This window comes from Callospermophilus lateralis, chromosome X, assembly GCF_048772815.1.
Source record: "Callospermophilus lateralis isolate mCalLat2 chromosome X, mCalLat2.hap1, whole genome shotgun sequence".
Taxonomy (NCBI): Eukaryota; Metazoa; Chordata; class Mammalia; order Rodentia; family Sciuridae; genus Callospermophilus; species Callospermophilus lateralis.
This window is the reverse complement of record NC_135325.1, coordinates 61,806,031-61,822,605: the sequence shown is the minus strand read 5'-3', so window position 1 is coordinate 61,822,605 and position 16,575 is coordinate 61,806,031. Positions and strand designations below refer to the sequence as shown.

The window sequence follows — 16,575 nt, the reverse complement described above, 5'->3', positions numbered from 1 at the left end:
AGTCTGACTTCATATTTGCATTTTTAAACCAATCTATACTACTCTCCATCTTCACTGACCTAACAATTTACACCATTCAGTCTACCAGGAATAGATCAAAATTGATGCTTATGAGCTTATGAATATTAAAATGGTAAACCAACAAGATTTTGAGATCTCCTTATACACCCAACTTAATGCATTTGATATTTTCCATTTGAAACTGTAAACTGCAGCTGAGAAGCTATATCATATAAGTATATTTATACATATAATGCATATGTATACAAATATACATTCAATACATGAGACTATCTGTAGTAACTAGCAAATCTGACTAAGTGGAGTATTTAGAGATCAAGATTATATATATATAATTATTATATGCATTGATATCTTATTTACCCCTGCATATAAACTGTATTAACTATTTAAACATTTACTTTTTCACAGGTGTTCATGCACATTTCATTTTGTTTAAGCAATGTATTAGATGCTGAGTATGTAGTATTGAGGAAAGCATAAATATGGTTTGCATTCATGGAATTGACTGTTTAGTAGAGAAGACAAACATCACAAAGAGGAGAAAAAATCAAGTAAATATAAGAAGATAGATGGATGGATGAATGGATGGATGGATAGATAGACAGACAGACAAACTAGGAAGAAAAAAAAACCTGGGGTAAAGTGATACAGAAAAAAAGGGAGTTGGGAATCCACTTAGATATAATGGTCTGAGAAGGTTTCTCTGAGGAGGAAAATTATTGCCTAAGGCTTAAAGAATAAGAGGAAACCACACATTCATGGAATTAGGAGAGAGTAGTCTAGGTGGAGAAATCACATCTCTGATAGACTCAAGACAGGGAAAACGTTCCTCATGTTTGAAGAAATTAAAGGCTATAAATTACAGTGGATAAGATGAAGAGTTGCTCAAAAACATGAGGTTTCAGAGGTAGAAATGAGTCATACTGGTTCCAACTTAGCCACTAAGAGATTTAGATTTTATTAAAAATTCCAAAAGAAAGAATAAAAATATTTTGGAAGGTAAATAATGAAAATTGTGTTTTGATCCATGGATTGAACTATGAAAGAAATAATGAACATTTTAAGGCAGTTCAGGAAGGAGATGATAAGTAACTTTAGAATGGTGACAATGGGAATGAAAAACAGCATGTGAATATAGAATAAACAAGGAGACACATCACCTGGCGCTGGGGGCACATGCCTGTAAACCCATTGTCTCAGTAGGCTGAGGCAGGAGAATCGCAAGTTCAAAGCCAGCCTAAGCAACAATAAGGCACTAAGCAACTCAGGGAGACCCTGTTTCTGAATAAAATACAGAATAGGACTAGGGATGTGGCTCAGTGGTTGAGTGCCTCTGAGTCAAATCCCTGGTACCAAAAAAAAAAAAAGAAAGAGAGAGACACATATAGGGACATTTATGGATGCACCATTTGTAAAAGGAAAAAAAGAAGGAAATAAATCACAAATAGCAATTGAAATGAGAATAAATAAAGTGTTATATAATAAAAAATGCAAAATTATAGAAAAGAGAAAATAAATGAACTACAACAATTCAGAACAATATAAATAAATATCAGTAATATAATGTTAAACCAAAAAATCCAAAAGACAACGTGTAACTAACACACACACACACACACACACACACACACACACACACACATGCTTCTATAAAGTTGAAAAACTACACATTATATTATTTATGTATATTTGTCTATATGTAATATGATATTTCAAAATTGGTACTTAAAAGACAAGAAAATATTAAATGATACATTCAGGATATTGTTCATTTGTGATATGAAGAGGCAAGAGATACAATAGGGGGAAATCACTTAAGATATTATTATATTCCATTTTTAATGTTGAATGGTAGTTTCACAGCTATTCAAAGTATAATAAGAGTGATGGCAGTGAGATGTCAAATAGGAAGGACATATCCTCATTCCCCATCAGAAAGATCAATTTAACAATGATATACGAACTGAAATATTCTTATGAGAAGTTAAGAATTTACAATATTCTAAATGAGCACAAAACTGAAAATAATCACATGGAAATTGGTAAGAACAATTTGTGTCAACTCCTCCCAAAACTGGCAAAGCTCCACACTAACAGCGGACTTGATCACGTAGAACAATGGATTAGTAAACTAAAAGACAGGTCATTTGAATTTACCTAGACTAACAAAAAAAAATGAAAAAGAGTAAAGGAAAGTAATGGAATTCATGAGACATGATCAAGTGGAAAATATGAAATTACCAGAATGATATGAGAGACAGAAACAGAAAAAGAGAGAATATGAATGGTGGGTATCTTATTTAAAGAAATAATGGCAGACAACATCTCAAATTTAGGGAGGGAAATGGAGATCCAGATGCATTAAACAAAAACAATCCCAAGAGGGATGAACCCACAGAGATCTACACTCACAAATTACAGTCAAATTTTAAAAGTCAAAGGTACACTCAATTTGAAAACAGGAAGTTACTCATTGTATATAAGGGAGCCCCTATAAGATTATCAGTGGATTCATCAGCAGAGTTTTTACATGCCAGGAGGAGGTAGATGAATGACACAAACGGCTAAAAGAAAAAAAAAAATAAGCTTCCCACCAATAATACTTTTACCTGGAAAAACTATCTTTCAAAAATTAAGGAAACACTGACCAGAGCAATTAGACAGACAAAAGAAATTAAAGGGATACACATAGGAAAAAAATTAAAGGAATACACATAGGAAAAGAAAAACTCAAATTGACACTATTTGCTGAAGATATGATTCTATACCTAGAAGACCCTAAAAGTTCCACCAGAAAACGTTGAGAACTAGTAAATGAATTTAGTAAAGTAGCAGAATATAAAATCAATACCCATAAATTAAAGGCATTTCTGTATATAAGTGACAAATCCTCAGAAAGAGAAATGAGAAAAACTACCCCATTTACAATAGCCTCAAAAAAATATTTCAGAATTAACGAAAGAGGTGAAAGATTTACATAATAAAAATTACAGAACATAAAGAAGTCAAAAAAGACCTTAGAAGATGGAAAGATCTACCTTGCTGTTAGATTGGCTGAATTAATATTATCAAAATGACTATATGACCAAAAGCACTATACAGATTTAATGTAATTCCAATCAAAATCCCAATGACATTCCTCATAGAAATAGAAAAAGCAGTTATAAAATTCATCTGGAAAAATAAGAGATCCAGAATAGCTAAAACAATTCTTCGCAAGAAGAGTGAACCTGGTGGCATCACTATATCAGACCTTAAACTATACTACAGAGCAATAGTAACAAAAACAGCATGGTACTGGCACCAAAACAGATGGGTAGGCCAATGGAGAATAGAGGACACAAAGACTAACCCACAAAATTACAATTATCTCATATTAGACAAAGGTTCAAAAAACATGCATTGGAGAAAAGATAGCCTCTTCAACAAATGGTGCTGGGAAAACTGGAAATCCATATGCAACAAAATGAAATTAAATACCTATCTCTCACCATGCAAAAAACTCAACTCAAAATGGATCAAAGACTTAGGAATAAAACTAGAGACCCTGCATCTAATAAGAAAAAGTAGGCCCTAATCTCCATCATGTGGGATTAGGCCCCAAATAAGACTCCTATACCAAAAGAATTAAAATCAAGAATCAATAAATGGGATGGACTCAAACTAAAAAGTTTCTTCTCAGCAAAAGAATCTGTGAGATGAATAGAGAGCCTACATCGTGGGAGCAAATTTTTACCCCTCCCACACCAGATAGAACACTAATCTCTAGGGTATATAAAGAGCTCAAAAAGCTAAACACCAAAAAAAAACCCAAATAATCCAATCAATAAATGGACCAAGGACCTGAACAGACATTTCTCAGAAGATAATATACAGTCAACAAATATATGAAAAATGTTCATCATCTCTAGCAATTAGAGAAATGCAAATCAAAATACTCTAAGATTTCATCTCACTTGAGTCAGAATGGCAGCTATTACGAAGATAAACAACAGTAAGTGTTGGCGAGGATGTAGGGAAAAAGGTACACTCATACACTGCTGGTAGAACTGCAAATTGGTGCAGTCAATATGGAAAGCAGTATGGAGATTTCTTGGAAAATTGGGAATGGAACCACCATTTGACCCAGTTATTCCTCTCCTCAGTCTATACCCAAATGACTAAAAACAGCATACTACAGGGATACAACCACATCAATGTTTATAGCAGCACAATTCACAATACCTAAATGGTGAAACAAACCTAGATGCCCCTCAATAGATGATTGGATAAAAATAATTATGGCACATATACACAATGAAATATTACTCAGCAATAAAAGGAATAAAATTATGGCAATTGTAGGTAAGTGGATGGAATTAGAGAAGATAATGCTAAGTGCAGTTATCCAATCTCAAAAAAAAACAAATGCTGAATGTTTTCTCTGATATAAGGAGGCTGATTCATAGTGGGGTAGGGAGAGGAAGCATGGAAGGAACAAATGAACTTTAGATAGGACTGAGGGGTGAAAGGGTAAGGGAGGGGCCATGGAGTTAGAAATGATGGTGGAATGTGATTGACATTATTATCCAAAGTACATATATGGAGACACGAATTGGTGTCAACATTCTTTGTATACAGCCAGAGATATGAAAAATTGTGCTCTATATGTGTAATAAGAATTATAATGTATTCCACTGTCACATATAAATAAAATAGATAGATGATAGATAGATAGATAGATAGATAGATAGATAGATAGATAGATAGATAGATAGGGCTGGGATTGTGGCTCAGCAATAGAGCACTCGCCTAGAGCATGCGAGGCCCTGGGTTTCATTCTCAGCACCACATATAAATAAATAAATAAATAGGAAGGTATTATTTCTAACTACAACTAAAAATTTTTTAAAAAATAAGGAGATAAAGACTTTTTCAGAAAAAAATAATGCTGATGGAGTTCATCATTATCAGAACAAACTTAAAAAATTTTTGAAAAGACATTTTTCAAGTTAAAATTAAAGGAAGCTAAACATCAATATGAAAGCAAATCAAGCATGAAATCTATCACTCTTTAATATTAAATATAACTTTGATAAATTAGACAAAGAAAGAATATACCTCACCACAATAAAGGCCATATATGACAAGTTCATACTTAGTATCATAGTCATTGATGAAAAACCGAAAACTTTTTCTCCACAATTAGGAACTAGGCAAGGATGCCTCTTGTGTTATTTCTATTTAATATAGTACCGGAAATCATTGAGTAATTAAGCTACAGAAAGCAATAGAAGTATCAGAATCAGTAAAATCAAAAAAGAAACCCAACTGAAAAAAGGACAAAACTTGAACAGACATTTCTCCAAAGACATAAAAATGGCCAACTGATATATGGAAATATACTTAACATAACTAATTATCAGGGAAATATATATATATATATATATATATATATATATATATATATTATATATATATAATATATATATAATATATATATATATATAATATATCACTTCATACTGTTATGATGTTTATTATCAAAATAGTAAAAGACAATGTGAAATTGAAAATTCTCATGGAGAAATTGAAACCCTTGTAGATACGCTATTGGTGGTAATTGAAATGGTGCAACTTCTATGGGAATTATCATTGTAAATGACTCATAAAATTAAACACTAACACTACCATATAACTCAGAATTCTCCCTTCTGGCTATGGATGCAAAAAGAAATGAAATCAGGATCTCAATGTGATATCTACATTTCCATTTTCATAGCAACATCATTCACAATAACTAACATAGAAAAAAACACAAATATCCATCAATGGATGAATAGATAAAGAAACTGTGGTACTGTGTATACATATATATCAAATTTTTCTGGCCTTAAAATAGAAGGAAATCCTTCCATATCTGATGATACAGCAAAACTGGGAGGGCAATACGCTAAGTGAAATTAGCATAGTCACAGAACAATCAAGACTACTCTACAATATTCAAACTCATGGAAGGAGAGAGCAGAATGGTAGCTAACAGAGACTGGATTGATAAATATATTTCAAAATAAATGAATTCTAGAGATCTGATGTACAAAATTTTGCCTACAATTAACAATACTCTATTAAGTACTTAAACATTTGTTAAGAGGATAGACAATTTTAAGTGTTCTTACCACAATTTGAAAATTGTGGTAAGAATTTATGAGATAATTCTAGCCTCTCATAAATCAAAATTATTACATAATTTTGTATGCTTGGACATTTTTAAAAATAAAAATACATTGAAAATATATTTAAATATTAGAAACCACAGGACACGATGGGAGAAATAAGAAAGGAATGAATCAAAGATGCAACTACATTTCTGACTAGTTACTCAGTGGATGTCAGTGCCATTTGCTGAGAGAGAGAGAATATATATGGATGGAGACATCAAATTCAAGTTGTTTAATAGTAGTATAAGATACATATCTGGACCTCAGCATAGAAGTATGGTCCAGAAACAGACATTTGGAAGTTATCAGAATTTATTTTGTGTTTGAAGTTATTAGAATGACTGTCACCTAACAAAAAAGTGTATAGTGATAATAGAATAATCAGTACCTAATTCTGGAGAATTCTAACATTTAGAGCTCCAGTAGAGGAGACTCAACTTGCAAAGAAGACTCAAAATTGCCCAGAATGAAAAAATCTCTGCTGTCAAGTTACATAATATTAAGAAAAAAGAAAGTAACCTAACTTAAAAATACAGAGGTCCGTGGAAGCTTCAGCAGGAATGAATTTGTGAAAGAATAAGAACATAATCCAGACCTCAATTAAGAAAATTTTCTAGAGTTCACTCAGTCACAAGAATAATAAAAATAATAACTTATAAATGTAAAATTCTTTAAAATTTATATTACCATTGTCATTATTTAATCTTTATAATAATGCAACCCTGAAATACAGACCTTGTATAATGTTTCTATTTTGAGGATATTGAATAAACAATGACGTATAAAATTAGAAAACTAGTCAGAAATGAAGTTGTGATTAGAACTCAGCTCTTCTGAGTTAGGGACAAACCTTGGCATGTGCCAAGCCCTGGGTTCAATCACCAGTATTGGGAGGAAAAATAAGCTTCTCTAATTTCAACTCTTGTTCTGTTTCTTACCAGAAGAAGAATCAAGGATAAAATAAATAAATGTTTACAGAGTATTTTCCACTACATCAGAGACAAAAATTCAAAAGAAACATTCTGATGATGGACTTGGCACTAACTATTAAAGCACATCAGGACAATTCATCAAGCACCAATACGTAGAATAAAACACAGAACAATTTTTCTGTTGATGGGCTTTGATTCATAAACAAAATGAAATTTTCTGCAAATATTTTAACCACTAGATGGTAGTGTAAAGACATAAAAGATTCTCTATTGCATAATGTCTCTTTGATTGCAATCATTATCTACTCAAAACATGTGAACCTCACCAAAATTGCCTGCTCAAGTCTTAAAATGAATAAAAGAATTATTTTCAGTAATAGGGAAACTGTAAATGTAAACTGATAAGGTAACTGAGAGTGGAATGCATTTAAAATATAAAATTAGAGGAGAATATGAGTGTTATGGACAAATTATAATCAGAGAATTTTGAAAGGTTGGGGAAATGGAAATTAAATCAATAACCTGGCTTTGCATTTTGAAGTGATGTTTTACTACCTGACACATTCATTTAATTGAAGGCCAAGTGTTTCTTTAAAAAAATAAGTTTGAGGGTACTAGTTTAATACAAATCATTAATTTTAAAATGAGAAAAAAATGTTAAGTTTTAAAGTATTTACTTAAGAATTGTCCTGTAATCCCAGAAGCTCAGGAGGTTGAGACATGAGGATCACAAATTCAAAGCCAGCCTCAGCAATGGTGAGACACTAAGCAACTCAGTGAGACCCTGTCTTCAATTAAAATACTAATAGGGCTGGGGATGTGGCTCAGTGATTGAGTGGCCCTGAGTTCAATCCCAAGTTCCCTACCAAAACTTTAATAACTAGGAATTTGTTTCATTCATTTTAGAGGAATAATTATTTTTGAAGGGAAGTTGGGTGGACAGAGCAAGATAGCAACTAAGATACTCTGGCAATTGTCTCCAAAGAGACACATCAAGTTGCATTGCAATTTTTATACTAAACTGTCTTCTTAAGAGCTAAATAAATCAGCTGAAAATCATAGTGCCTGTTTTTTAGTATAATAAAACAGAGAAAATACATGTATTAAAGAAAGAAATAAGGCAGGAGTTCCCATATTGCCCCTCACCAAAGTTTAAGTAGCACAGTGTAGAGAGGAGAGCTCCCATTTGAGGGAGGGAGGGGGAATTAAGCCAAGGCCTTAGTCTTTAAACCCAGTACCAAACCCTACAGAGTGAGACCCAGCATTGGGCAGAAATCAAAGGTCCTGTACACAGGACATTGTTGATGAATGTCTAGACTGGCCCCGGGATCGGGTGGAGACCTGCTCACTGATGGGACAGACTTGAGTTTTGTCCTACATCATTCATTGCAAGATTTTTAATGGATCTTAAGCATGCACACACACCTTCCCCAATGCTGCAGATCCCTACTGCAGTAAGACTAAAGTACAATTCATTTTAGGATAAGCCTTGGTGGCAAAGCGACTGACTACCACCTGTCCCCAATTTTGGCAGCACAGCTATTACAGGATTAGTGCTTGCAGATTGAGCTAGAACTATGCCTGCACTAGGCAGAGACCTGTGTCCTAGTGGAATGGACCTAGGTTTTGGCCTATATCACCAGTAGCTGTGTTATGGTCTTTGCTGCACTTCTGAGACAGTGCAGGTCATTGTGGTTGTAAGATTCAAGTTGTATCCAGCCCAGCATCAGCTCATATGGCAAAAGGAATGAATTCACTTATACTACTCCAATATTGAGCATCATTTCATGGTGTTAAGACCCCATTTTCTGGGGGTAGTACAGTGTAGAAAACACAAGATTTTGCCCTGAAACTTAATGTTGGGATGATGAAACATAACAATGGTCAGAACCCAACAAATCTGATACCAAGGCCTGCCTGTGGATGGAGCCACTAGAATAGCACCTGTGCCAGGTGAAGACATGTGTTCCCAATCCATCAGACTTCTATTCTGGTTATCATCACCTGCAGCTGATTGAAGCACTCTTGTGGCTATGAGTTCATTTCAGCATTAGGAAACCCATAGTACTATAGGCCTTGATACTTCTCCAGTGCTACACTGGCCTTAGTGGTCTTTGGGATCAAGTTGTGACAAAGTTAGCAGCATGGAGCTGGTCCATCCACTGGTGATTCTGTCCAGAATTCCACAGTGCCTGACTAGATGGCTGACTGTGAACTAGGTCTTTAGTCCTACTCCAATGCCAGCAAGAGGCAAATGAGGATGAACTACACTTCCTAGAATCTCCCCAGGCTCACCTTAAAAGCATATCAACTATGGATTAAGAATAAACCTTTACTCCAGTGGAAAAGATAAAGGGGAATGAAAGTAAGGGAGGGGAGATGGGAACAGGAAAGACAGTAGAATGAATCAGACATAACTTTCCTAGGTTCATATAGAATATATGACCAGTGTAACTCCACAACATGTACAACCACAAGAATGAGATTCTACTTAAAATAACTTACACTTCATGAATGTATAATATGTCAAAGTACATTCTACTGTCATGTGTATCTGAATAGAACAAATAAAAAAGTAAAACAAGAATAAATCTAGGCTTGGATTACCCTCTAGTAATGAGATGGTGAAAACAAACCAAGAGATAATTCCAGTAAAACCTGGACCTGGGAACCTGCACTACTGAAATAGTGGAAGTAAATATAGACTCAGGGAAACTAAGCAGCCTACTTAAAATTTCCAGAGAGGCAGGCACAACCAAAGCCAGATTAGGAAGACTGGAACAAATATCTAATCCTTCAAAACCTGAATATCATTGTACACCAAAAAGCCTCAAGAACTTTCAGGAAACCATGACCTCATCTAATCATTAAAATGGCTGACAGAAATTGACCAGATAGAAATATATGGGAGATCTCACAGAGAGTTTAAGACAACTAGTTTAAGGGAACTCAATGAACTTGAGGAAAACATGCAAAAATATTTTAATGTTTTAAAAGAGAAATTTAACAGAGAAATCAAATCTATTAGAAAAGTCAAATAGAAATACTGGAGCTGAAAAAATGTACTCAGATAAATGAAAAACATGATAGAAAGCATTAATAGCAAGATAGATCAAACAGAAGAAAGAATCAGTGAACTTGAAGATGTGATATTCAAACATTCACTGTCAAAGAGGAAAAAAGAATGGAACATATTGGAAGAGTATTAAAAGAAAATATCTGGGTTGTAGTGTTTCAAGAGTAATTTGAGAATGCAAAAGTGTAAAAATCTTATTAAAAATGATAACAGAGAATTTCCCAAGACTAGATGATATAAATATCCAGAGTCATGAAGGTTAAAGGTCAATAATCAGACTTAACACTAATGAGTCTACCCCAAGATAGCTTAAGGTCAATAATCAGATTTAACACTAATGAGTCTACCCCAAGATAGCTTATAATCTAGCTCTAAACAGAATATTTTCAAGGCTACAAAAGTAAAGACACAAACTATCAAAGTCCCTCAGTCCACCTGAGAGAAAACATGTGAAAAGAAGCCTTGTGGGCCAAAAGAGTGGCATGAAATTTTAATAATGCTTAAGGAAAAATAAACCTGCCAAATAAGAACACTGTACCCAGCAAAACCATCCTTTAAAAATTAAGAATAGATAAAGACCTTCCTAGCTAAACACAAGCTGAGAGTATCTTTAATATAGCTGTCCTACAAGAAATGCTAAAGGAAATTCTTCAAATGAAAAAAAAAATAATAATAAAAGAAGAAGAAACAATAATGAGTAAGGAGAAAAAGGTAGAAAACTCAGTGTTAATAATAATCACATAGGAAATTTCAGAATGTTCTAATATTGTGAATATGGTGAATAAGTCAGTGTCTTTACTAAAAAATCTAAAATAGCAATTAAAATTAATATTACCAACCTTAATATGTGTGCAGGCCTACTATCTCTGCTACTCTATAAGATGAGGCAGGAGGATACCAAGTTTAAGACCAGCCCTGGGAAATTTATGAGACTCTGTATCAAAGTAAAATAAAAAGGCTGTGAATGTAGCTCAGTGGTAAAGCATCCCTGGGTTCAGCCACCAGTAATTTTAAGAGGTAGACGGATATAAAATGTAAAATGGAATACTAAATATTCAAATTATGGAAAGAAATGGAGTGTAAGGGTACAGTTTCTTTCTTCCATATGTTTATTGATGCATTATAGTTGTACATATTTTCTTCCCTCCTCAAATGAGATTTGATGGTACATATTTGCACATGTACACAATACAAAATGTAACAAGATAATTTGGCCAGTATCACTCCCAGCACTTCCCCACTCCTTCCCCATCTCCCAACTCTTGGTAAATATCTTCTACTGATCTGCCTTTGATTTACATGAGATCCATCTCTACCTTTTTTTTTTTCTTTTTTTCTCTCCAGCTTCCACTGAGAATAAACATCCCTGGAATTGTACCCAGCCACAAAAAGAATGAAAACATGTCATTTTCTGGCATGGAACTAGAGAAACATAATACTAAGTGAAGTAAGCCAAACTCAGAAAGAAAAGGGTTGAATGTTTCTCACATGCAAAAGATAGAGAAAAAATGTGGAATGAAAAAGAGGGGGGATATCATAAAAATAAAAGGGAGAGGAATTGACTAGGGGAAAGGGATAAAGAGATAGGGAGGAGAGGAGGGAGGGAAAAGGGAAGTACTGGAGAATTAAATGGAATACATTACATTATGTGCAAATATGAATATGTCACAATGAACCCCATTATTAGGTATAATTATAATGCACCAATAGAAGCATTTTTAAAATATATCATTAGAAATAAATGCACTAGAAGCTAAAAATTAACACAAAATATCAATGAAACAAAGGGCTAGCTCTTCAAAAATATAATATTGATCAAGTCTTAGCTAAACTAAGAAAAAGAGAAATGACTCAAAGTCAGAGATGAAATGGAAGACTTAACTAGCACCACAGAAATGCAAAGGATCTTTAAAGAACTATACACCAAAATATGGCAACCTAAAAAAAATGGACAAGTTCCTGGACACCTACACTTTATCAAAATTGAATCGTGAAGAAAGAATTCATCAATATTGCATGATACAAAATCAATATAACAACATATTAGAAATACTGTTCACCATTATCAAGCAGTATTCATCCTAGGGATAAAAGGTTGATTTAGCATATGTAAATCAATAAACATGATATACTACATCATCATAATGAATAATAAAAACCATATGACCAAAGGGAAGGGGTATGAGGGTAAGAAGATAATAGAATGAATGGCACATTATAATCCTATGTGCATATATAATTACATGACCCATGTAATCCTACATCATGTACAACCAGAAGAATGAGAAGTTATACTCCATTTATGTAATTATGCATCAAAATGCATTCTATTGTCATGTATAATTAATTAGAACAAATAATTTTTAAAAAATGATATGACCATCTCAATAGATGAAAAAATTCTGCTTATAATGTTCATCATCTCTTCATAATAAAAGCACTGAACAAATTAGGTGTACTGTTTTACTAAATGAAGAAAAATTGAAAGTTGCTTAAAATTGTGACCAAAAAAATGATGCCCACCTTCATCACTTTTATTGAATGCAGTGGCAGAAGTCCTAGCCTGAACAATGAGGCAAAAGAAAGAAACTGAGAGCATATAAATTGGAAAAGAAGTCAAACTGTCACTGATTATAGATTATGTTATCCTACATATAGAAAATTCCAACAAACCCACTGAAATTATAACTATTAGAACTAATAAATGAATTCATCAATGTTGCATGATACAAAATCAATATACAAAAAATGATAGTGTTGCTATATACCAATCATAAATTATTTGAAATAGGAACTAATAAACCAATCTCATGTAAAATAGCTACAAAATATAATATTTAGAAATAAATTTAAGCAGAAGTGGAAGTTCTCCATAATAAGTATCATAAGACATTAATGAAAAAAATTGGAAAGAACACAAAAAGGATATCCTTTGTTCATAGATTGGAGGAATCAATATTGATATATCCTTTGTTCATAGATTGGAGGAATCAATATTGATATTAAACACATAAAACCCAAAATGATCTGCAGATTTAATACAATCCCATGGAAATACTATTTGCATTCTTCACAAAACTAGAAATAACAATCTCAAACATTTATATAGTATTTCAATACACTTCAAATACCCAAAGCCATCCTGAGGAAAAGGTTAAGCAGGAGGCATTATACTACTTGAGTTCAAAATATACTACAAAGTTGTAGTCACTGAAATTGCATGATATTGAAATACATATAGATACATAAACAAAGAGAACAGAGTAAGAATCCAGATGTAATCCACAGTGAAATGATTTTCCCCAAAGTTTCTAAAAACAAGCATAGGAGAAAGATAATCTTTTCAACAAATGATGCTGGCAAAAAAATTGGACATCCACAGTGAAAAGAATAAAACTAGACTTTTATATTTCACTATTTACCTAAATGAACTCAAAATAAATTAAATATTTAAGTGCAAGATCTGAAACTAGAAACCACTAGAAGAAAACAGAAGAGAAACCCTTCAGGATATTGAAGTTCGCCAAGATTTTTAGGATAAGACCCCAAAACACAAGAAAAACTACCAAGATTATACAAATTGGATTAATTCAAACTAAAAATTTTAGCACATCAAAGGTAACACTTAACAGAGTGAAGAGACAAACAATAGAATGGAGAAAATACTTTCAGCCAAGAAGAAATTGACACCTAGATTATAAAAAGAAGCCCAAAAATTCAATATTGAAAAACCAAATAACCATTTAAAAATGGGAAATAAATGCAAATAGATATTTCCTAAAGTGGGACATATAATTTGGCAATAGGTATATACTCAACATCACTAATCATCAGAGACATTTAAATTAAAAAAAAGTGAAATATCACTCTGATTAGCTATTCTCATAACGTCTAAAGGTAACAAATGCTGGTGAGGATATGGAGAAAAGGGTTGGTGGAAATAGAAATTGGTAAAGCTATTATGGAAAATATTATGGAGATTCCTTAATTAATTAAAAAATTAATTAACATGAAATCCCACAATTCCACTACTGAATACACTTACAAAGGGAATGAAATGTCGTTGAAGAGATATCTCCATCCTGTGGAAATTGCTGCATGATTTACAATAGCCAAGAAATGGAAACACTCCAATTATTTGTCCATAAATGAACAGATAAAGAAAATGTGGTACATATTTATGATGGAATACTATTTGGCCATAAACAGGATGAAATTTGCAACAACATGGATGGAACCAGAGTTATTGTGTTAACTGAAATAATCCAGGTACAGAAATACAGGTGCTATATGATCTCACTCATATGTGGAACTAGAAATATTTATATCAGGGATGCAAGTTTAGTCCAGTGGTAGAGCAGTTTTCTACCATCCATGAGACTATGGGTTCAATCATCAGCCCCTTAACATAAATCTAAAAAATAACTAGTTTTTCATAGCAACTGAGAATAGAATGGTAATTATCAGAGGCTAGGGAAAATAGGAGTGTTCAAGTAATTGAGAAAATTTGACCAATGAGTACTATTTTAGTTCACTAAGAGTAAGAAGTTCTGCTGTGCTATTGCATCAGCTGGGTGACCATAGATAAAAAATAATGTACTTTTTATTTCACAAAGCTGTAAGAAAAGACTTTGAAGATCTTTACCATAAACAAATACTAAATATTTGAGAAATATTTGAGAAAACTTATATGTTTAACTTGATTTAAGCATTTCACAATGTATGTATTGAAACCTAACTTGTATGTATGTACGTATGTGTGTGTGTGTGTGTGTGTGTGTGTGTATATATATATATATATATATATATAGTTTTATGTATCAACTAAAAAAAACTTGAAGAAAAATTAAAGGGAAGTCTACTAAACTCAAATTTCCTGACTTGTCTTACCCCTAGCACACATACATGTACACATGAAGAAATATCCACTGTCATTATTCTAGTAAAAATACAATTTGCCAAATAATCATATACAATACCATTTAGCAAATGAATATATTTTTAGACATTTTTTCTAAGAATCTTTATAATAACCACTTGAAAAAAATGCTGCATCCTCCTCTTCCCCTATTGACTTAAAATCAATTTCACTTCAGATTCTGTAAAAGTCCAGCTTTAGTTATGATAGAAGCTATTTCACATATTTTAATTGTCTCTTAAATCTAAAATACCTAATTTCAAGGTCCTAATAGAGAACGTTGGTTTTGAATTTTTTGTTTGTTTGTTTTTGTTTTGTTTTGTTTTGTTTATCTGAGTGGAAGACTTCAAATTGCACTACTTTAGTAGTTTGTTTACCTGCACAAAAACAGTAAAAAGGATAACAACTGTAGTTGCTGCAATGAAGAGCTTCTTTCTGGAAAATTCTGGGAGCAGGAAAACAAGAGAGAAGCAGATTGCTCCCCTAAGTCCCCCATAGGCTATAATAAACTGGTCCTTTCTGGTCACTGTATTCATATGACATTTGCTCACGAAGAAAGTCAACACAAGAACTCCTAAATGTTTCAATAAAAAGAGGAGAGGAGTTAATTAATCAACAGAAATCATGTTAAAATTATGTTGTAATAAATTGGTTTTGAACTAGTTTAGAATTCTAAGGGCTTGTGATCAATAATTTAAAAACATAAACTAATTAAGCAACTTAAATGTTTAGTTTATAAAATTACATTCAGAGAGTTTACTTTAAATAGTTGCATTTTTGTTTTATTTATTTTGTTGTTTTTTTTATTCTTATCATTCTTGGGTTTTAGAATTTAAGCCATACTTGTTTTCCTTGGGCCCACAAGGATTCTCTAGGATACTCTTTAAAAGCAATCTCCAGGGGCTGGGGCTGTGTGGCTCAGTGGTAGAGCACTTGCCTGGCATGTGTGAGGCACTGGGTTCAATTCTCAGCACCACATATAAATAAATAAAATAAAAGGTGTATCAACAACTAGAAAATATGTTTTTAAAAAAGCAATCTCCACAAACAAAATGTAACATTTCTATTCAGTCTTATAAATGTTACTGATCGGATACAAGCTAATGAACTAAAAGCTAAAGAATGTGACCTGTGCAATAATTCCATATAGTTCAAGGCTTTCAATAAGGGTGTTTTTTTTTTTAACATCTACCTAGGATCCAGGGTTCTGAGAACCTCAGCTAAAATTTTTAATTACTCACATTTCATTATCATCTCAAAATCTAACCTTGGTGAAGATAGAAGTATTAGATCATGTACTAATACAATTTGAGACACAAGTGAATCATTTGTCCCACAGATCATATTATACTACTATACTTGAGTTATACTTCACTCCTTTTCCCTCTCCTTTCAATATGCAGTACATCTTGAACATTTTTCTGT

General features: G+C 32.8%; 1 protein-coding gene across 1 annotated transcript in view; it reads right to left on the bottom strand.

Moving 5' to 3' along the window:
* The window catches only part of LOC143638570 (sodium/hydrogen exchanger 2-like), a 90,763-nt gene that overhangs the window by 45,585 nt on the left and 28,603 nt on the right, over positions 1-16,575 (bottom strand). The window contains exon 6 of the mRNA XM_077106454.1: positions 15,528-15,724. Within this exon, the coding sequence (XP_076962569.1) occupies positions 15,528-15,724 (197 nt within the window). The remainder of the gene's footprint in view (positions 1-15,527; positions 15,725-16,575) is intronic.